Below are 22,295 nucleotides of genomic sequence, written 5' to 3'. Positions count from 1 at the left end.
GACACACACATTTATGCACACACTACTTTTTCCACACTAATTCTACCTTATTGTGTCTTTTTATGTGAAAGAGAGACAAGTCAGAATGAATGAAACTGTGACATGAAAACTCCACTCTGTATAGCATTGTCTTTTATTTTTCAAGTCTTTATAAAGCTCCAGTCGTTCAGCACTCATTAAAGCAGGCAACTCATGTTTGGCCTTGAGATACATACATGTTAATGAGTCCATCCAACCTGTCAAAAGAGTTATTTAGGCAAAACGCTGTTTTGTGATTCAAGTGCTGTGTGGTATAACACAGTTATACCACACAACACCTACTGTACATTTTGCTCTCCCTTTGAATATCATTGTTTATTATGTACTTTCTAATCTGTTATAAAGCTAAAACAGGATTCTACTTAACATTCTGGATATTATAGCCAAATACATCGACAAATTCATTTTAATACAACTTACATTAAAGTGGGAGGAAATATTCTTCTGACAGGGATAGTGGACTCGCATGAATTGTCATCAGTTTTATACTAAATATCCTTACTGATTTCCTCTAGATTACAACATCATAGCAATCGTACCAATATTTTGAATAAGCATTCGTATTTTTCCTCTGCGTTTGTTTGTTTTCTCTATTACATGTTTAAACTTTGGTGAACACACCCTAAGGAAAATACTTCTTGTTTCTGAAAAGTACCTGGTACTTCTAAAGCTGGTTTAGATTGTTTACTTATAGTATTAAACACAACTTCCACATTTACAAGTGAACAACACTTTGTACAGAAATTCAGCTACAGACATTCTAGCTCATAAAATCACCTAATGGCTTTTTGACTGCAGTAAACAACAAGTAAGTTCCTGGTGGAGAAAGTATTCACACAACAGAACAAATCAGAACACATATACACACAGAGAGAAACACAATTTGAGGCTACAAATAAATTAATGAAGAAAAGAGGGACGTTTTCAAACAAAATGAGTCATACTCCTTTTTGTTTGAGTGTTTAAGTTTTAAACAACTAAAAATCTCAAGATTGCAAGCCAGATTACTGAAAAGCTATACAAAGGAGATGTCTAAAACTTACTCAAAATAGGAGATCTTAATATGCTAAAAACATCTTTTTAAAAGGACAAAAACAGGCACTAGGTAAATCTGCTTCTAAAAGAAAGGGGTGAATTAAAAACAAGAGTAAAAACAGAACCAGATAAAAGGACAGAAGCTGACAATGGATGAAAACATGTTTTGGAGGCAAAGCAAATCTGAATATGCTTTAAACCTAATGCATTGTCAGTTACATTACATTAAGAGCCATTCGCACTTTTCTTATTGCACAATACTCATATAGCTTACATACAGATATTACAGATTTTTACTCTTTGCCTTAATAAAGCAAATATTTACAAGATGGGGATCAGCACCATGTATGGAAGCATTGGGTCCTGACTTTCTGTACTGCTGAAAGCCTTCTGTTTGACGTTAACTTCACATTTGGCACATTTTATTCCAAATACATCAAGAACCACAGCAGTGCATGGTGTATATCTATGTTTTTGTTTTTTTTTTAAATCTATCTACAATTAACACCCTGCAATCCAGCAGCATACTGCTCCGAACCATCCTGGTGTTCTTCTTTCAGTTGGAACATGTGAAACCAAATCAACCATGCTGTATCCCTTTCTGCCTTTTTAGTTCAACAAAGTCTAATGCAGTTTCAATTCCATATTAGTGCAGTAGACTCCCGGTCAAAACATGCACACACCCACAGACACGTCTAAGTTCATTTCCTATAGCAGTATGTAATATGTCAATTTAGACATCATGAGTCATGTATACATCAGAATAGCTTAAAGTGGAAACTTAGCCGTCTTTCAAACTGCATCACAACTGCTATTCTTAGTACATATAAGTTCAAATATTTATTTTAGCACTGCACTGAGATCAGTTTGGTTAACCAGGCGGTTTGACTCAGATTTACTCCAATTTACTTAAGAAGATTTAATCATTTTTTTCCTTGAATAACATGTAGATGGATGAGGTATATGTTAATTTGCTGGTGTTGAAATGCTTGATTTGATTGACCAGCCTTACTTTGTATTTGGAAAAATTAAATGATTTTAAAAGGTTGATGACTGATGTGATTACCTCAGAGCACAGGTAAACTATTATGTAAATTTACTGCGTATATCAGTGACAGAAAAATGTTATCGTTAATGCTTGACCGCAGGTTAGTTTTTCAGTTTTTCAAAAATGGAGCATGATTGGTGAATGATGAAGTATGCTGAACTTTACTGGTCACATCTGCAGACTTAGTTTACAACCACAGTGCACAAAACAAAGCTATGATAATATGAATGGCAGCAGGACTATTGGATTATATTGTCTATTAAGGCAACAGTATGAAGTATTTTACAGATGAGGTACATATGAGACCAGTTGTGTAGAGAGCAAAAGATTCCCGTTAGATCCCGAACTGACATATATATACTGTGTCCTGTACTGATATCAGTGTCCTATAACAAGAAGAACTATATTACTTGAAATATTTTCCACTCAAATGTTTGTCACTATACAGTGATAAATGAAACTCTGAAAATTTTTGAATCATCTCAATTAGTATCATTAGTTATCGTTAGTCACATACTGCAAAAACAAATTCATGCGACTACTATGAGGTAATATTGATTTGGCCCCTGATTTTTTTTATTTATTTTAATAATTAGTGGTCTAAGAGTCATTGGGAAAAGCATGAGTGTATCAGAACCTGGGGGCTAAATATGGCTTAGGTTTAACAGTGAGATTAAGAGAAGCTTCCCAGCTCTTGTTCTTTTTTCCATATCAAGCCGTTCATTATTATCTTCCTCCATCTAAAGTCTTCTCTGTTCCTGTCCCATCATTCGCTTCTATGCCTCCGCCAGGGCCGGGACACGGGGAGTGACTGAAGGCAGAACCAAAATGGAAAGGGAGTAGAAAAGTTAATAAAGATAAAGTATCTGGATAAATATTGCTAACACTAACTCAAAAGTGAAGTAAGTGAAGTAAAATTTATAAAGCATTATTATTATAGAAATGAAAATGAATATGTTTGGACAGCTTTATAAGTCCACACATGTATTGCAGATTAAAAGATGTTAGATTTCTTACTCCATTCAGATTGGAAAAATACATTTGTTTTCTGTTAACTATTATTAACTGTTATCATTGTAGCTTTGTTTTCCTTTTAGTTAAAGGTTCTGTGTAATAATTTGCACTTGAAATACCAGAGCCTTGTGATATATTCTCCTATGAAAATGTATCATTGCACTACAAAATGCTTAAGCTTTCTTGTCATTAATAAAATTAATGAATTTAAATGAAATACGATTATTAAATCCTCAATGTGTTGATGATCTACATGCTAAGAAGAAACACTTATATTCAGTAGAAACATGGCTAACCCTTTAGAAAAACAAAAACAGACTTTAGAAAAAAGTTCAGAAAATAACCTTCAATAGTTTCCAAATACTATACGTACCAATTTTTTATTTTGTAAAAATTAGTAAGAACAGATGAAGTGAAAATCACAGTAAAGAAATGTTAAAAACATAAGTAACACTTCCTGGCGTATTTCTTGCAGACGCAGGAAACGCAGGAATTTAAATAACACACAACAGAAAAGGTATTTTCACTGAGTGACTAGTCTTAGTAGTGTAATCAGTTGTTCCACTCCGTGCTCACAGTATATCTGATATTGTAAGCACATGTATTTGGCCACAAAGTTTCACAGACTTAAAGGATCAAATCTGATAGGTACTCAAACTGCACTGTGTACTGTCAGTTTATGAATAAAAAATACTTTAGTGATACAATGAGCTTTAAAGAGCTTTTAAACGGAAATAGTTTTGTCAGTGGTGAATAAATCTGATCAGGTAACTTTCTGGTGCATGACACAAGTCTAGATTGAAAGGCTGATTCTGCACTGTTGAAGCATGTGTACGTAGGCTGTAGGTGGCAGTAATCCCCTAATCTGAACCAGGAAGCCATTTTAAAAGATGTTATCTAGGATTGACTAATAGCTCCTCGTCCGGTCTGGCAAAACAAAGCTTTTCTCATTTTTTTTTCACAGTGGATTATAATGTTATCAACCAGTCAGAGGTTCCTAACTGATCAGAAAAACAGAACAATACATTCACGAGTTATTTTATCTCTATTCTCCATCATGAGTAATGGGAAAAGATGTGTAGCCACTTGCGTTTATGTGCACGTGTTCACGCGTGCATGTGTATGTGTGTGTATGTGTGTGTGTGTGTGTGTGTGTGTGTGTGTGTGTGTGTGTGTGTGTGTGTGTGTGTGTGTGTGTGTGTGTGTGCGTGAGAATACCTCTCTCCAGTCTGGGTAATGAGTCTCCTGCATGTTTCCATCTGAACATCCAGTCCTCTCTTCATACTGCACATTTCCATGTACTCATGCAAGTGTCTGTTCATGTCAGACTTTGCAGTGGCCAGCTCCAACTAAATGAAAGCATGTGAAAGTGACAAATGAAATCATGTTAAAAGGACTAGACTGACCTCAACAAACAAAATGTAGACTTCTCCCCTTTCTGTTATCACCTCAATCTGGCCAATGGTATCCTGATACTCCTTCTCCCTAGACTTAAATAGGCACTCTGTATCTTTGATCACTTTCTCAAGACACTCCTCCTGTAGAGAAAGAGAAAGAAAGAAAGAGAGAGAGAGAGAGAGAGAGAGAGAGAGAGAGAGAGAGAGAGAGAGCGAGCGCGAGAGAGAGAGAGAGAGAGAGAGAGAGAGAGAGAGTTCAGAGACATACTGTATAATCGTTATGAAGGAACCTGACCAATAACCATCAGCACAGATACGGATAAAAACACAAGCTGGGGGAATTTTGCACTGGTGCAAATCCCGGGCAATCACATATCTTATGTTTTATCTTATATCTTTTTTTTTTTGTCTTTTTCCATCCAAGCATTCAGAATGGGAGGGTCCATTTAGCCATGAGTCTTAGGCCTATAGAACAACTATTAGGCAGATAGACTTGGAGGGTTTTTTCCAGGTGATTTTAGCCACAGTGCTCTGAGGAAATTCATTATCATACTCTGATGAGGAAGCAGTATATTACCTGCCTTACCTCACCATGGCTGGGGTCTGTGGTCAGAGTACATCCTGGGAAATCCTCCCAAAGCAGCAGGGTCTCCTCAGTCTCTTCCCATGCCAAAGAGTCACAGTCATCATCAAACTCACATTCCCGCCTAAAACACACACACATACACACACAAGAAGTATGTCATTGGTTTTGGGTTCCACAAGATCAATGCATAATGTTTTCATAATATGAGAAATATGCTTTAATCTCTCTGCCTCTGTATACTTAAGAGCTGCTAGCATTTATGGGTGTTTCTTAGGTTGACAAAATGAGCACTCAGCACATCTCGAAGCACATTCAGCTGTCCTTAAATTATGCATGAACAGCGAGCCAATAAGTTGTTCTCCCATCATGAAGGACACATACTTTAGCTCATTTTCCTTAGTTTGTGCTTCCCAAAAAATAATTAACAGCTTAGAAAGAATCCTGCAGCATTCACAGGACTTCACTGGTACTATTAAGAAATTCTGGTCATTTTACTTTGTATAATCAAGTTCATAAAGCATAAATATAGAGTAATATAGAATACTGTGCTAAATGCAAAGATGCCTTCAGAAATAATAAATGGGGGTTTGAAGTTTCAAAATCTATTATATTGCACGATTAACAGAAAACTGGGGCAAATTATCTTAGCAAATCCACCTAATTTCATGTTTCTGGATGTACTGTATGAGGACAGCAACCAACCTGGAAGAAACCTTCACACACATAGAGAAAACATGCTCAGAAATCTTTTACTAATAGTAAACTGAGCTCAGGATTAAACCCTGGACCCTGGAGCTGTGAAGCAGCAACACTAGCTAACATTTCTTAGACACACTACCATGCAGTTTTCTAGGGAAAGTGAATGGTAGGTTGGTGCACACTTTTTGGACAACATGTCTCTGCACGTAAAATACCCAGACAGCCTTTTTTTTATCATCAGGAACAAGGGCTATTTAAATATGTATTTTTGTCAAATGCAAGTGACAAATGCAATTGACATAAAATAGGGATGGTAGACTAAATGTATAGAAAAAAGCTAGGGTGAATAAAACCGTTGCACAAATTTAAAGCCAAATTAGAAATGTAGTAAAACACTTGCTGATGTTTTTGTGCAGTAAAGCCTTTGCTTTTTACTAAATTTGCTCATCTCTCTTCTGTGAAATCAACTGAGATATTTTGCAAAAATATTCTTTCATATAAGTGCATTACTTCTACTACTACATTGTTTAATCTACCAGTTACTCAGCATCAGCAGTGCTTCAGTGCATTTATTTACAGGGATGATGCAGTGAATCACCATACAGATATTTATACCAACTGCCTGACCTGTTTTCCCTGGGAATGTATAGAGTTACATAAGACACGGCTCTTGGACCACCAGAACAATATGGACATAGTACAGAAACTTACAACTGACACAACATCCTCTGCATCTCTTCATTGATCTGAGTCGCTGAGGTGGTGCCTACATTCTCCTCTTTTGCTCCACATCCATCGCTTTCTGAAGTACTGGTTGGTTCATCAGTCTCACTGCCATAAGCAGGCTGGATTGTCTGTTTCCGTGGACGACAGCTAATGGAAGATTGCGGACTGGCAACCTGAAAGTAAGCATTAGGAGAAACCAGAGGACGTGCACAGGTTGAAAAATGGTGATGGCTTTAACCTGCTCTACAGTCCGTCCATAATTTAGAGCACATCGCCCTCAAAACAGAAACATCAGCAGAAAAGCATTCCAGCATTGCGGCAAGAGTGGAGAAAAGCAGTGACAGGTCTGGAAAGATCATTATGAGTCTCTTAAAATGAATACACATACAAAGCTCATAAATTCTTTACACTCCTATTAGAATGGAATGTTTTTGTAATGTTAAAAATTTTAAACCAAGATGAATAATGTCAGAACTTTTCCAGCTCAATTGTGAAATTTAGGTCATTGTTGATCTGATAAGTGAAATTGCACTAAAATCTCCTGGTATTTGTAGCTAGTAATCATTCCATCCACCTTAACAAATGCTGCAGTTCTGGCTGAAGAAGAGTAGCTCTAAAGCGTGATGCTGCCATTACCATGCTGCACCCTGGTTATGGTGCACAGTTTGATTCATGGTTTGGGGTGGTTTAGTTGGACATTTTGTGAGAAAAGGTTTCCATCTACCCCATAGCCATGACCAGAAGAATATGTGAGATTGTTGTTATATACAGAGAGCAATAATTATTTCCCAGATATTAATGCAGCTCATTTATTGTTTCTCTAGGTCTCTTGGCCACCTTTCTGGTAAGAATCCGTCTTTTCCTTTTTTTGATTGATGTCAATGTGGTGTTCCATTTTCTATATTTACTGATGATGGCAACTGACTGTGTCCCATGGTACAGCTAATGTTTGGAATGGAAGTTCTTTTATAACCCTCTACTGATCAATACCTTTCAACAAGTCGGATACCAAGCATGCATTGTAAGCTCTTTGCAAACTATGGCTTCAGCAGTACGACAAAACAGAAGAAGATGTTAAGAAAATCCCAGAGAAACAGCTGATCTTTCCTGGGGGTAAATCAGTATATCATTAATGACAGCTGTGTGATAATTACTTTTGAACATGAGATTTGGTTATAATAGAATGTGTATACATATGGAAGCAGGATTTTGAACCTTTTTATTTTTAATTTTTTCACTAAAATGTTTCTGAAAGTTTTTTTTATACTTTTACTATGTTGTAAGTTCATGCTGAGAATAATGGAAATGGAAAATGTTCTGAAATAATTTTTCTTGGTTTCACTTTTTAAATCACAAAAAAAAACAGCATTTTAATCAGCAAAAACTAGCATTTGCTGTGTTACTTAGCATGAATAAGTTCAGACCTGAAAGCTCGTGATGGGGTCCTCACAGTTCCTCTGTTGTGCCAGGTCACAGAGACGTGCTGTGATATCAATACGTCTGCAGATATCCATATCCACCTTCATAGCCTTCTCCTGGATCTTACTGTCTAACTCGCTCAGGTTCTGTGTTTGTGTGTGTATTAGAGGATAGAAACGTGTTATTCCATTACAGCAAATGTAGCCCATTTGTGGAACTGTAATACATGTCTATCCAGGAATTTTTTTTAATATTCTGAAGGCCTTAAAATGATTTAACTTACTTTCAGCTATTGAAACTGTTTAGACATGGTCTAAATCCCTACAGAAATTCAAAGATCTCTGTTTTAAAGCTACTAGTTACATTTGGAAATCAGCACCATTCCAAGATGATAAAAAGCTCACCAGGCATAGTATGAATTTTTAACAAATAAATTGGCTAGGACAAGAGGAAAGCTTGTTGATGTTCAACTCGCCACAAACAGATGGATCTACAAATCACAAACTGCTCTATGAAAGAAAAAAACTAAATAAATAGGTTAGCAAGTGTGTGCATGTTTGCGAATTGCACTTACATTGCTCATTAGACCCTTGAAGAGGACAAGCTCTGCCTTTAGTTGCTCCACCCTCAAGGCCAGCTCATCCTGACACACCTCACTCTCCTGCAGGTCCTGCACACACACACACACACACACACACACACACACACACACACACACACAGACATACATACAAAACTATATTTCAGTAAGAATGCATCATTACTGCATAAGATAAGGCTGTCAATGCAGGAAATGTGTAATAGTCAGATCATCAGGCAGTGATAGTGACTCTATAAATAGGATCAGTTGCAGAGTGAAGCCTTGACAAGCCAACATACATGCATACTTTGTATATTCATCAGCAGCTGAAACAGGCTAAAACAGATCATCCTCTGAGGCTACAACAACAGAGGAAACCGGACACTGAGTAACAAACCTGGCACAGAATACAAAAGCAATGCTGAGTAAAAGAGAGATGAGATATAGAGAAACAAATTCAAATTGGATTTGATAAGCCCATGATCTGTGTAATTACTGTACATAAAATGGGAAATACACTTCAGTTGTTGAAAGTGATTTGATCTTCCAGATTTTAGAAGGAAGTTTTGGAGTTAATGGAGTATTGGTGTGAATTAGGACTAGGATTAATCTGTGTAAGGAACGCAGACTCCAAACAAAAAGATCTAGGTCTAACAGGACATAATATGCCTCATACATTTGATCTCGGAGACAGCTTTCTAGCTTTCACATGTCCGTCTCACACTGAGTAGGTCTAATGGAATTAGGATTACATAATCAACATGGTAACGCAAAAGGTTGTCAGGTTACGATCTAAACACCAAACCACAATATCCTTTCTTGATCCATGGTATAATCCTATCACATGTCCATGAGTACACATTCAAATTAATCACAGCCAGCAAACCACTGGCAATCACATAAGCACAGAATCGGAAAACTGATCGCTTTCATAAGGCTTTTGCAGTTTAAAAATCAGAATATTTAAGTGGGGGTGTCGGGAGAGATCACATAATTTGTTAAAACAAATTCATTCAGATATTAAATTACATAGAATTGTTAAGATTTATCTAACCTTCATTTGACCTCCTGCATCATTACCATTAATTTATATAATTACTCATCTTTCTAATGTTAAAAAACAGTGCCATTGTTTATTTTCAACTGAAATAATTGAAAGGCCCTAAATCACATATTTTGCATACAATTTAGACTGAGCATTGCACACATCATACACAGTGTAAGCAAAAAAGCGTAATAAATACCAGCTGTTTGTAGCCATGAAGTGTAATTCCATGCTTCTTAATATATAGATATATAACTATATCTGGTATGTAGTCATTGCATCCAACACATAATCCTACTAAATGAGTCCCTACTGCAAACATCATGTGATTGAACAGACTTGGTTGTACAAAGGTATTGTATTTGTGCTCCTTGTTTTTCACTCCAACTTTAGCTAACATAGATTTTATAATCTATTATAATCATAAATAATATCTAATGTTTTAGAATCAAACCCTAATCCTAACCCAGACTTTGTGTTGAAATTCATACACAATAATCAATCATTTGTGTGTAGGCACGGCTAATATTATTATTATTATTATTATTATTATTATTATTATTATTATTATTTTATATAATTATTATTATTATTATTATTATTATTATTATTATTAACAACAACAATAATAATAATAATAATAATAATAATAAGGTCTACTGGGAGAGTTTTGTAGACTATATTTAAAATAAAACATGCAAAATTAAGAAAACAAAGGGTTCAAAAGTAAAAAGGATAAAGGGACAGAGAGAGAGATGATGATAAAAATAGAACACTAATACTTGATAATACAGATATCAGATGTTCTCACCTCCTGCAAATCTGTGACCTTCTGCTGAAGTTCAACTCTCATGGTGTATTCCTCCTCCCATCTAAAAAATAAGATAAGAGACAATTGACCCTCATCAATTCCCATATATACAACAAACAGGATATCGGTATGGACCAGTTGGACCGGAGCTGTCACTTATGGTGCAAATGTGTTGCACTAACAGAATTAGATTAACAATGTCAACCATATAGATTGCAGTGTTTGTATATGGTATATGATGACTTAAGAGCTGACACACTTCTAAAGATTTATTACATTGTTTGGAAAGCATTCACTGTACTAGTGTGCAGGAGAGTAGAACAGAAGCCATGGAGCTTGCTCTCTCTCTCTCTCTCTCTCTTTCTCTTTCTCTCACTCTCTCTCTTTCTCTCTCTCTCTCTCTGCCATTCTCTTACGTAAGGGCTCTTTGAAATGCAGCACACTGCAGTTTTTCCTCAGCTTATTAAAGCTTCCTCTGTGAACTGCAAGAAAAACTAACAGCAAACATTACAAGCAATTCTGAAGTGCCAACATACAATTACTGAGGAAAGCTGATGAAAGAAGAAGTATGTGTGTGTGTGTAAGATAGGATGCAAAGGAGAGAGAAAAGGAGAAAGGACAAGGAACATGTGCACCCTGTCAGTGCCAGTATGTGAACTGCAATGCAGATGCAATATGGAGCACTGAGACACGGGCAAGAGGACAGGAATGAGAGAGAGTAATTGAGAGCAACACAGACTGATTTGTAGTGTGAATGAATATTCTTGTAAACATCTTAACAAAATGAAGGCATCAAGCTAAAACAGAACTACTGTACATGGACACACATGGGAGCATAAAACTCCTAAGTTAAATTTAGATGTCACCATGAGCCATAAACCACGAGTCAGGGGACAGATGGTTAGCCGAATGACTCTCCATCTTTAAATAAAACTGTTATTCTATGACTGCAGAAAAGACAGTCACTGGGACATGCCAGAGTCAATAGGACATGCTAGGACGTACACTTTCCTGCGGCAATGAGCTATAATTCCATAATTAAAAAAAAAGTTGCTTTGAACCACAGGTTGATTTATTATTTTTTTACATAACAGGTTCCTCTCATTTGACTTATAACTCTCTCTTGTCTTCATTTCGTGCCCATTTATGTCATGCCTGGACATATCACCTAGTCGGGCTTACAAAATATTGCTGGGTGGATGCTGTTACTATGATGTGCTTGTAATTTGTTGTGTATAGTGAGCTCCCTTTCTTACATCTGAGTGACAGAAGGAATTTTTGTTAAACAAGAAATTGATTCTCATGACCCTTTGGCAGAAACTATTACAATAATTTTAGTGCTAACAGCTGCATGTATCCATGAACAAAAACAACCTGAGGCTTGGTTTTACAACTCTGGTGTGCCATCATTGCTTTGAATTGTCCTGGAGTGCAAGAGAAATGATTTATGCAAAGGATTTTTCACAATTAAAGACTAGCATGAGACAACATGCTTTCTTGAGACAGACATAAAAATTTCAACATAATGGAATGATGGATTTGTTCACACTGGTTCACCTTTTCACTAATCCCGTGCTGTTTGTTTATAATCCATACAGGGAAATAGTACATTTGGAACGTTCTGGCAGCTGGGTTTATCCTCAGCACCAGGAGACTGGACAGCTCCCGGCTCCACCTCAATCTGAAATGATTCCGTACTGGACAAGCAATTAAACCTATTTCATTCCCTATGTAGTTATTAAACACCGAGTTATTTGACCTGCAGTCTGGGACAGTTCATCTGTGGTTTCTGCTGAGCTCAGTGTTGCCCTGGACTCTGCAGTGTTTAGTGACTCAGGAGGGGCAGATAACATAAGTATTGTTCATAAACACGCTGTTTCTTCAACGGACAATAGATAGGACAATAGACCCAAGAGATAAACATAAGCACATGCACATAAATCAAGCAAATTCAAATCAAGCACAATTCAGCATGACATTGACATTCACCTGCGCTTGTACTCGTCCCTCTCCCGTTTTACTTTGGCCAGCACGTTGTATAGGGCTCTGATTTCCGGGGTAATGGTGTCGATCTGCACTCCGACTCCGTCCGGGTGCACCCATGACACTCCAGGGCTGGTGATCACCCGCGGTTCCGAATTCGAGGGCCACTTTCGGCTGGGACTATAGGACCAGATAGTGCCGGGCATAAAGCGATTAGTTGGATTAGAGCCGGTTCTGGCTGCAGCACTGTTCACATTAGGCGCGTTGTTGGAGTTATTCGTGTTGGCCGCTGCCGCTTTACTAGGCGCGCACGAGCTAACGGCCGGGTTGGAGCTTGAATCATAACCTGAAGCCCGAGTCTTGTCATCAGGCTCGAGTTTAAGCACGGTCGTAAGGGAGGGTGTGAATAAAGTAGTCGGTCTCTTAACGGAATTGTTGGTGTTTTGAGATTGCAGGGGAACTGGCCCAACAAAACCGGTCTGCACCCCGGTTTCTTTGCTCTCAGCGCAGGCGAGCTCGTTGCTTTCCAGCACCTGCTGCAGCTGCTTCTCCAGGATTTTGTTTCGCCTCTCAAGCTCATGCACTTTAGCCAAAAAGCAGCGAAAACGCAGATTAAGGGTCTTCAGGACGCTTATGTTGGAGCCCAGGTCGTTGCGTAAAGCCATGGCTGCGGGGGGAGGAGGCACGGCCCGGTGGAGAGAAGGACCGATGGGCAGATAAACTAAACCGCTTTGGGAAATGCCGTCTGCTATGAGTCCGGGATGTTCGCCGAGATGGAGAATGGAGGCGTGAGGAGCCGTCAGAAGAGCCTCGGGGATCACAGAGGTGGGTGAATCCGGATGGCTGAGCATTTCTGAACTCTGTGGATGCGGATGAGCAGCAGACAAGCTGTGGCCCAACAACGGGTTCATACTATACGGAAAACTGAAGCGCTGCAGATCTGGCATGAACGGCGGCTTATTGAACAAAATGCGACAGCGTTTCAACAACAAACGGTATTACACTACTAATATCACCGACTGCACGGGTAAACAGCTAAAACATGATATAACCAATAAGAGCTTGTTGTATGAAGAGTTAAACAGCCGCTGTGATGAAAAATAATGATTTAAAACAAGATTAGAGCCGCGAAACAAAATTGCCACACCGACAATGATTAGAATAATTACGTAGTTATAGGAAAAGAATGGAAATGTAACGAATTAAAAGAAAACACAATATGCCCGTGCGTCCTCCTCACGGCTTTCGTACCTAGCATTGAAAATGTACGGTTGAGCGTAAATGCAGAGGATTAAACAGGGTTACCGTAATACACATAGATGATGCTCACACCTATGTGTTAGGTAGACACTTACACCAGAACATGATTCCTGAATATTGATAACTGTTAGTTAAATATAATCAGTAATATGCATGGAAATTTTTTTTCTTGACATTCAAAAAGAAATGCAGTTTCAACCTAGAAATGAGTAAAGCATAAAACAATAGTACTTACGGTAAACCGCAGACTGACGTAGCCGACAGCAAGCGCTTTTATTCTATTTAATATTTTATTTATTCGTGCTCCATGGACAAGTGTTTTTTATAGCAAATTAATTTCATATTCCAAAGCTCAATGATGTAAAACTACATATACATACGTGTGTGCGCAATGAAATGGTTTATTTAAATTTTAACATTGCAACAATATTGATTTTTAAAAAAAAACACACAAAATATCTGTATCCCAATGTTTCACAGAAGCCATTGGGAGAACTGTGAAACTGAAACTTCTGCATCTAATGCATTCATGAACTACCAAACACTATTCACCAATGGTCTGATCAATCAAAATAATTTAATACCAAGTCATTGATATATCTGGACCAAACAAGGGTTGTGGGGGGAAAATAAAGTAGTACAGATGTATATTGTTGAAATAACATTAAAATGTAATATATTTTGAGTCTTATCTATAATGGTTGTGTTTTATAGGCACAGTTGTTTGTGGTAGGGTATAATCCTGTTATGGATGCTAAAGAATTCTGGGACAAGTTTAGAAAGGTTTGAACATTCCATTCTTACACTAGACATTTAGATCCAACACTGCGGTTATGCCCCTAAGCAACGAAATTTAGGCACCATTACTCAATGGAAACCACTAGACTATGTGGATAACTTCTATAAACTCCAGTAATGGCAGTTAAAAGTTTTTGCATTATTCAAAGGCTACTACTTAAGTTTTTACACATACAAAAAAAAAAAACCACAATTGTGCACCAAGTGATAATTTTTTTGATGCTGTATTGTACCACAAGTACTTGGCAGTTGTATATTCAGACATCACAGGGACATACATTGTGGCAAGAGAACTAGCACTAATCGAAGAAAAACCTTAAATTTAGATAACGGTCAGGTTTCACTGTTAGCACCTGGAACAAGACAAAAGCTCATTTCAATGTTGGACTGCAAATGGCAGAATATACACATGTACTGATTCATGTTTGAGATGCAGCTCTGCTAGTTAAGTAAAGACGAGTAACAGAACCAATAGAAGGAATGCATGAGCATTCAGGATTTGGAACACTTTCTGGTGGAACAGAGGCTACAGGTGAGGAAGTTGGAACTAAAGTACAGAACTTGAAAACCTTATGTATTTACCAGTGCACATCTCCCCAGACCACATACTTGCCAGTCATTTATTTTTAAGCATCAAGTTAGTAATAAAGAATTACATTTGATGTACCACAAGAGACAGCAGTTCTCACAGAGGACTTTTATTCCATCACAAGTTTTAGCAGACTAATGCCTTCAATATTTTTATATTTATTTATCCTCACACAAACAGAACAGGGCTTTTCCATATAAAAAAATAATTGGTCTACAACTTGGAGCATGGCACTTCAAGCAGTTTGTAACCAGGTGGGATTTACTCCTTGGATGCCATGTAGGCCATCAGGTCACAGACACGGTTGCTGTAGCCAAACTCATTGTCATACCTAAGGGGAAACAATTGTGTTAAAACCCAGAATAATTACAATATGGTTAAGATTTCACACAGGTACATACCATGTCACCAGCTTAACAAAGTGATCATTAAGGGCAATTCCAGCACCAGCATCAAAGATAGAGGAGTGACAATCTCCGTTAAAGTCTGTGGACACCACCTTTGAGACAGCAGGAATAAAGGTGTAGGCAAGCAGGACAAAAGTAACTGCATATTGGAGACATGCACAATGTTTCCACACAAACTAAGATCAAAATAGGAACTTTGAGTTTTACTACAAAGACAGATTTCCTTTTCATTACACAAGTGATTCAATTAGCAAATGCTTGTACCAACACATCCTACCCATTGTATAAAGAATTACAAGAATCCAGGCCAAGCATGTACATGTATAAATAGCCAATGCTTGGGCAAACAGTTAGTCAGGTTTCTCATATTTGCAATATGATTACCACAATTTGCCACGGAATTTAACTTCAGATTTAAAAAAAAAAAAAAAACCCACCCCACACACACCACACTTGTTACACTGCACCAACCTGGTGTTCTGTGTACCCCAGAATTCCCTTCATAGGGCCCTCAGCAGCAGCCTTAACCACCTTCTTGATGTCATCATATTTGGCCTGCAAAACAAGTTAAGGCAGTATTGTTATAAAATGTTTCAATGTCTAAAAGAAAGGAAACGTGAAATAATTTCAGATGCACAGGTACTCACAGGCTTCTCCAAACGGACAGTCAAGTCAACCACTGAGACATTGGGAGTTGGGACACGGAATGCCATACCAGTCAGCTTGCTGAAAAAGTGAAAATGTTAAAACATGCAGTCAAACAGAACAAGTCTTAGCCAACATCTAAACTTTGATTAGTGCCAACCTCAATATCTTACAAAAAGGAGAACTTGGTTTAAAAATTCTTAGATGCATGACTCATTATCCCCAGTTTGTAAATTGAAGTCTTAAATTTAAGGCCAATCTCTGGCATGCTTAATTTGGAATGAGAAATGGTTGTATGGTAGAACTGACCCATTAAGCTCAGGAATGACTTTTCCCACAGCCTTAGCAGCACCAGTAGAGGCTGGGATGATATTCTGACTGGCACCACGGCCATCTCTCCACAATTTACCAGAAGGACCATCGACAGTCTTCTGGGTGGCTGTGATGGCATGGACAGTGCTCTAAGCAGGGAAAACTTTGATTAAAAACACAAGGAAAATGGACAAAGCAGGACTGAGGAGTCACCATACAGTTCTGATTATTTTAGCATTGAAAATGTCTCACCATAAGACCCTCAATGATGACAAAGTTATCATTGATGACCTTGGCCAGAGGAGCCAGGCAGTTGGTAGTGCAAGAGGCATTGCTGGAGGAAGAAATGGCACTGATTTTCTTGTACAAATGCATTGCATTTACCAAGCTGTAGGAATCACATCTGAAAACAGCATTCCCCCCACTGGCTATGAACTGCAACTGCATCTTTACCTGACCACTTTAAGGGAGTTCTCGTATTTCTCATGGTTAACACCCATAACAAACATTGGGGCATCAGCACTAGGGGCAGAAATGATGACTCTCTTGGCACCTCCTTTCAAGTGAGTCTAAGGAGAGATCCAAGCACATGGCTCAACCACAGGAACTGCATCATTAGAGTCAGGCATTTAAGCACATACATGTTCAACATACACCATTACTTACAGAGGCTTTCTCAATGGTGGTGAAGACACCAGTGGATTCCACAACATACTCAGCACCAGCATCAGCCCACTTAATGTTAGCTGGGTCTCTCCTGAAATTTTAAGGAGCAAGATTGGAATTTATTTTTGACACAGTTCTCTAGGTGTATAGGAGGTTAACTCACTCGCTGAAAACTGTGATGGCATGTCCATCAATGATCAGTTTGCCACCCTCAGCCTTGACCTCTCCCTTGTACCTTCCATGGGTGGAGTCATATTGGAACATGTATACCTGTCCAGGTAAAAACAGAGACAAGGGAGAAACTAAATCCATTAGATTCGTGATTAACATAGTTTGTATGCAATAATACCTTCTAGGTTTTCTAAATAAAAAAAATAAACTCACCATGTAGTCCAGATCAATGAAGGGGTCATTGATGGCCACAATCTCCACCTTCTTGGAGTGGAAGGCAGCACGTGTCACTAAACGGCCAATGCGGCCAAATCTGAAATTAATTAACAAGCGCAGCTGGGATTTAACACATACTACACGACTATGGAGGTGAGCATTGCTTTGCAAAGCTACTGTAGTCTAAGTGCCTTTTGTTCATATCAAGCAACACAAAGCAAGAGCATGCACAGTAGATGGGGACAATGTGCTCAGCTCAAGACAAATAAGTGAATCATGGATATGCCCAACACTTACAGTACACTGAAATGTTTTACATGCATTGCAGTCTTAAACTAATTGTAAAACTACTAGTTTAACTATGTAACTATTGCAGTCTTAAACTAACTAATTAAATCCTGTTAAACAGATATAATACTTGAGTGTGTTACTACATTACTGGAAACAGTTCAAGTAACCTACATTTGAGATTGTCTCAAAACCAAACACTAACTGCAGAGTAACCACAATGGTGTCAAGAGCCATCAAGCCTGTGGCTTCAAGTTGCATTTTTAACCCTGCTGTATATGGTCAAGTAATAAGGTCAGCTGTGCTGTGGTCTGTCCCTAAAGCCATCCACAATGCAGGGTAGGATTACCAACTGCAGCTGAATAGCACCCCATTTATATTTCTTTAAGCCAAGTCCAAAACTGCACTTGTACCAAAGACTTCATTATAAATCAGCAACTCTCATCTAGGACACAGTCAACAGCATTTTACTAGCCACTAGGTGGCAGAAGCATTCCATAATAAGTAGTGACATGCCATCATTTTAAAACCAGCCTCCCCACAATCACACCACTTATACCTTCTGGCTCCATGCTTGTCAAGCACAGCATTCTAAAATGCCATACACCTGGCTTTACTACAGTTTCAGATTAGTAAGACAAGATCACTGCCACATGGCTTTAATTTGCAGTAGAAAGAATTACTGCATGCAGTGTTTTGTATACTTAAAAAAAACAAAAAAAAACCTGACAGTCAATGCAGACAGCATCATTAAGATTGAGCCTCCTCTAGGCCCCATTTGTAGTTCAAATCACTCAGCCAGGGCTGAAGAACAGAGTCTGATAAGAGTCTACTCAGTCTGGAAATAACCTTAATTGCATTTGCAAGAAATCAGCAACAATTGATAAACTCTGGACTAAAGATTAAAGTCCTGTCCTAGAGTAGCAGTGGGAGGGAAGTTTGCTGCACAGCTAGTTACAGTTTAACACTAGAATAAAATCAGACTATTTGGAAAAAGACAAGCAGCATGTTCATCTAAAAACAGAACAAAAAAAGCAAGCATGTAAGAATAAAACTTTAACCAACATTCCCTTTTTAAAAAAAAGGCAGCAGGAATCATTGTGCTCAGGCTTGTCCAGTACATTCTAAGGGCACTTAAAAGCTCTCAAAGGACATCAAGATAATTCGGGTGCCTTGAACAGGCTTTGCAGTACGAGGCTGCAACAGTGACCTTTCAGTTATGTAGAGGGTTCACATTTCTCATCATACTTCATGTGTGCTGCATTCAGCACAGAACAGCTGTTACCTCAGACGATCTGGTCGTGCACATACACACTTTCAGCATGGCACAGATTTTCCCAAGAGGGTACAGGGAGGTTTCAAAGGCAAACTGACCCCCAGCAAACAAAAAGAGGGGTTGTGTGCTGTATGATAAGCTGCGCCATTTCCTGACGTCACGAGACCCAACGCAAACATTGCTTTTAAAAAGAAATGCAATCTGCCCCTGACTAACGCAAATCAGTTACCTCATGTCGTCTGAAAGCCATCAAAACAGGTCCAATAGGTCAATTCATGGAACTAAAAGTTCACTTCTGAAAAGCAAGTGAGTGCAATGCTACAGGGTCCAGACAAGTAAGGAACTTAAGTGATAAGGCACTTCAGGTGCTCTGTAGATTTACAAAATTACCAGACTGGAATTAGAGTTTGTTCTAAAGAGTAACAAGCCAGAAAATGCTGAACTAAAAGAAATACCTAAAATTTATTTATAAAAATCAAACATGTCTTTTCCCATCAACCCAAAGGCAGATAAGGGACTTAACAGCCCTTGTTATTCTAAACTTGAGGGTTTTTTTTTTTAATTCTCCTCTTGTAACTTTCCATAGACCTCCAGTAAATGCAAGGTGCCATATGAAGGTCTTACCCGTTGATGCCGACTTTAACCATTTTGTCTGCTTTGGTCTTGTCCTCTGAAATAAAAAGGAGGAAATTAGACAGGAGTGTGACATGGACAATTTGTTAACAGTCTCGAGTGTACAGAATACAGGCTGAATCTACAGTGAACTTGTTGGGACACTTTAGTAGGCGGAAACGGTCTAAATTCTCCCTCAAAGCAGAAACCGTGCTGGCGGTCACAATTATAAAGTATAATTCGGTAGGGCTTTGAGGAGGCGTGGAACAAAAAGGCTGTTCACAAAGCAAAAAAAAAAATTGTACAAGAGAATAAGTGTAGTTTCTGCTTAAAAGCAAAGCAGTAACAAAAAGTAACAATTTATTTTTTAAAAAAGTAACTATTGCATAATTTTGTTCAAACGGGCAAAAATCCAACACAACACCCAATAAAAGTCTGTTCAACTTCGATAAGGAAAGGAAAAATCATTAATAACACCGAAAAAAACTTTACATTTGTGCGGATGAATTTAATAAGCAGTTTAGACTCGCAGGTGGGAGATTTAGTTACCGTCTGTGAGAGGCCTCTGTCTGTCTCTGCACCTGTGTGAGTGAGGAGAAAGTTCACGACCGGCCAATTTTATTTCTGGCGTGGAAGCATTAGCCACGCCCCCTATCATTAAACACCCGAATCGCCCCGCCCCTTATCCTTAAAAACTACAATCGACCAGCCCCTACCCTTAAACATACCCACTCGCCCCTTCCATTAAAGACTCTAATTACCCTGCCCATTAATGATGTCAAGGTCAAGCTGTGAACAAGAAATATCAATCTGTGGTGCTGGTTGGGCCGAGCTGAAGGACATGTTCAAATCTACACCCTATTCACCATAGTGCATTAGTTAAGAGGTTTATAGAATCAAAATTAATGCACATATAATGCTAAATTCCCTGCTAAATTCCCATAACCAAATGCTTAAGTCAATGTGAAGTAGGGGATAGGAGCACCCAAAACACACTTTAAAATAGGAAAAAGTTAGTGATATCATTTCCGATAATGCAGCAATGTAAGGTGATTCACCTGTTTTATTACAAATACTGAATGAACCAAATGAGGTGTGTTTGGGCAGGACAATCATTAAACCTTGACCTTCCAAACAGGAGTTGTGCACTTCTGCTGCTTAGTCATATTTAGGATAGGTCTAATCTTGAATAACTATAATTAATATAATTAATATGAAAGCATTTTAAATCATATAAATCTAAATAAAAATGTAAAACATGCAGCAGAGAATAAAGAATTGCTATCAAATACTTTTTAGACATTTCCCAAAATTGCATTCCTATTTTGGGCTTTTTTTTGTTTGTTTGTTTGTTGTGACTTTTATACAAAAGTATGAAACTAATATCCAAGGAATTTAAAAAAGGAAACAACTCTGACTGGTCACATCAAATCAGTCTTCAGAGAGAGCAATTTGAAATGAGCTTGCTTGTCTAACTTTGACCTTCTCACAAGCTTCAAACAGACACTGAAAGAGAGCTGAAGCAAGGGATCAAATCACTCTCAACGTGAGTGGGTGACATTTACCAGAAAGACCATGACCCTTCACTTTTAATCAGCCATCCCTCCTTCACTTGCATGTCTCCATCCCTGCCCTCGACTCTGTGAGTGTGCATGGAGGCTCATACGGTTGTCTCTGCGAGATGTGTCCTGGTGAGCCTTCTGTCAGTGAACATGCAGTGGAGTACCTGAATGTATCAGCTACATGCAGTTCATGTATAAGATTTAAAGAAAAATAATCATATAGAGTAATTGTGATCTTAATTTCACTGTGCATGTGCTATTATAAAATATCCTTAAATATTTTGCACAATTGATCATTGCATTGATAGTAAGCCTCCTTTATGGTACTTGAGAAAAAAAATCAACATATCAGTTGGTACACTAATTAAGTTAATATAAAATTGTATTGAATTGGTAGAATATGTTTGATTGAAATGAATTAAAGTCATGCATAGAATGTTAATCTGTCTGCAATGAACTGTATTTGTTCCACAGGTGTTTTAACGTGTCCTCTGAAGTTGCTGTGCTTATGTTTGTGCTGACAAGGCCTCCACTGTAAACCCTCTGCCTTTTGGCTTCACTCAATGGTCTTAAGGTCACAGATCAGGAAAAGGTCAAACCCAAACTGTATGGTGTGTTAAATAACAGACTAACTAGTAAGACCTAGATCACACCTAACCTAATGAACTCAGCCACTGAACTCCCTTTTTTAACTCATCAGGTTAATGACAGATTTGAATCTGACAGCATTCATCAGCCTCCCTTGAGGCAAGCTGAAAGAATCTGATCCTTGTTTTGTCACATTTCAATCAACCAACCCTGAAACATACCATAGAGTAAATCTTCAATTTATGACCAATAAAATTTGAAGTGAATCTCACAAAAATGAGCATTAAAAATGTGGTTTCGTTTAAAACATGAAAGAAATGACAATCAACAAATGTTAGATTAGCTGCGTTACAGAAATAGCTCTGTATGTGATGTACAAGCATGCAAAGTTGCCAGGATGGATCAAAGTGAAATGTGCATTCCTATTTCTACACTGTGATAACTTTCTTGTATTGGCAAAACACTTGAAGTTTCACCTCTACCATACACCTACACATATATTGCAGACATCAACATATTTTCC

At 38.1% G+C, this 22,295-nt stretch overlaps 2 protein-coding genes and 1 long non-coding RNA gene across 4 annotated transcripts; 1 reads left to right on the top strand and 2 right to left on the bottom strand.

Annotated features, from left to right (window-relative positions):
* Positions 1–115: 115 nt before the first annotated feature.
* On the bottom strand, positions 116–13,329 carry iffo1b (intermediate filament family orphan 1b). Of its 2 annotated transcripts, none has more exons than XM_047811757.1 (9): positions 12,389–13,329; positions 10,400–10,460; positions 8,538–8,633; positions 7,969–8,109; positions 6,530–6,717; positions 5,111–5,240; positions 4,585–4,674; positions 4,355–4,485; positions 116–2,933 (listed from the first exon to the last, which is right to left on the bottom strand). In XM_047811757.1, exons 1-9 carry the CDS (start codon positions 13,327–13,329, stop codon positions 2,849–2,851), a joined length of 1,863 nt encoding a protein of 620 aa, XP_047667713.1. In that variant the 3' UTR covers positions 116–2,848. The 2 variants fall into 2 exon arrangements, with proteins under 2 accessions (XP_047667713.1, XP_027005017.2); XM_027149216.2 differs by having other exon boundaries at positions 5,120–5,240.
* On the top strand, positions 13,240–15,326 carry LOC113644400. Its single transcript, XR_003440992.2, has 2 exons — positions 13,240–13,377; positions 14,357–15,326. It is a non-coding gene; the product is annotated as an uncharacterized LOC113644400 (long non-coding RNA).
* gapdh (glyceraldehyde-3-phosphate dehydrogenase) lies at positions 15,123–20,295 on the bottom strand. Its single transcript, XM_027149217.1, has 12 exons — positions 20,172–20,295; positions 19,635–19,680; positions 17,444–17,543; positions 17,223–17,329; positions 17,060–17,150; positions 16,847–16,962; positions 16,646–16,727; positions 16,391–16,542; positions 16,084–16,162; positions 15,908–15,991; positions 15,431–15,528; positions 15,123–15,360 (listed from the first exon to the last, which is right to left on the bottom strand). Exons 1-12 carry the CDS (start codon positions 20,278–20,280, stop codon positions 15,291–15,293), a joined length of 1,134 nt encoding a protein of 377 aa, XP_027005018.1. The 5' UTR covers positions 20,281–20,295; the 3' UTR covers positions 15,123–15,290.
* Between the last annotated feature and the right edge of the window lie 2,000 nt (positions 20,296–22,295).

This window comes from Tachysurus fulvidraco, chromosome 3 (assembly GCF_022655615.1).
Source record: "Tachysurus fulvidraco isolate hzauxx_2018 chromosome 3, HZAU_PFXX_2.0, whole genome shotgun sequence".
Taxonomy (NCBI): domain Eukaryota; kingdom Metazoa; phylum Chordata; class Actinopteri; order Siluriformes; family Bagridae; genus Tachysurus; species Tachysurus fulvidraco.
This window is presented reverse-complemented; position numbering and strand designations above follow the sequence as displayed.

Bases quoted from the DNA above. Each gene is read 5' to 3' on its own strand.
- gapdh (XM_027149217.1), bottom strand. From the start codon at position 20,280: ATGATAGGGGGCGTGGCTAATGCTTCCACGCCAGAAATAAAATTGGCC. The intron at 17,151-17,222 runs GTGAGTTAACCT...TTAAAATTTCAG, and splicing joins GCCATCACAGTTTTCAGCGA to GAGAGACCCAGCTAACATTA. The intron at 15,529-15,907 runs GTTGGTGCAGTG...GCTGTCTCAAAG, and splicing joins TGGGGTACACAGAACACCAG to GTGGTGTCCACAGACTTTAA.
- iffo1b (XM_047811757.1), bottom strand. From the start codon at position 13,329: ATGCCAGATCTGCAGCGCTTCAGTTTTCCGTATAGTATGAACCCGTTG. The intron at 8,634-10,399 runs GTGAGAACATCT...GTGTGTGTGCAG, and splicing joins AGGTCACAGATTTGCAGGAG to GACCTGCAGGAGAGTGAGGT. The intron at 8,110-8,537 runs GTAAGTGCAATT...ACACAAACACAG, and splicing joins TCAAGGGTCTAATGAGCAAT to AACCTGAGCGAGTTAGACAG.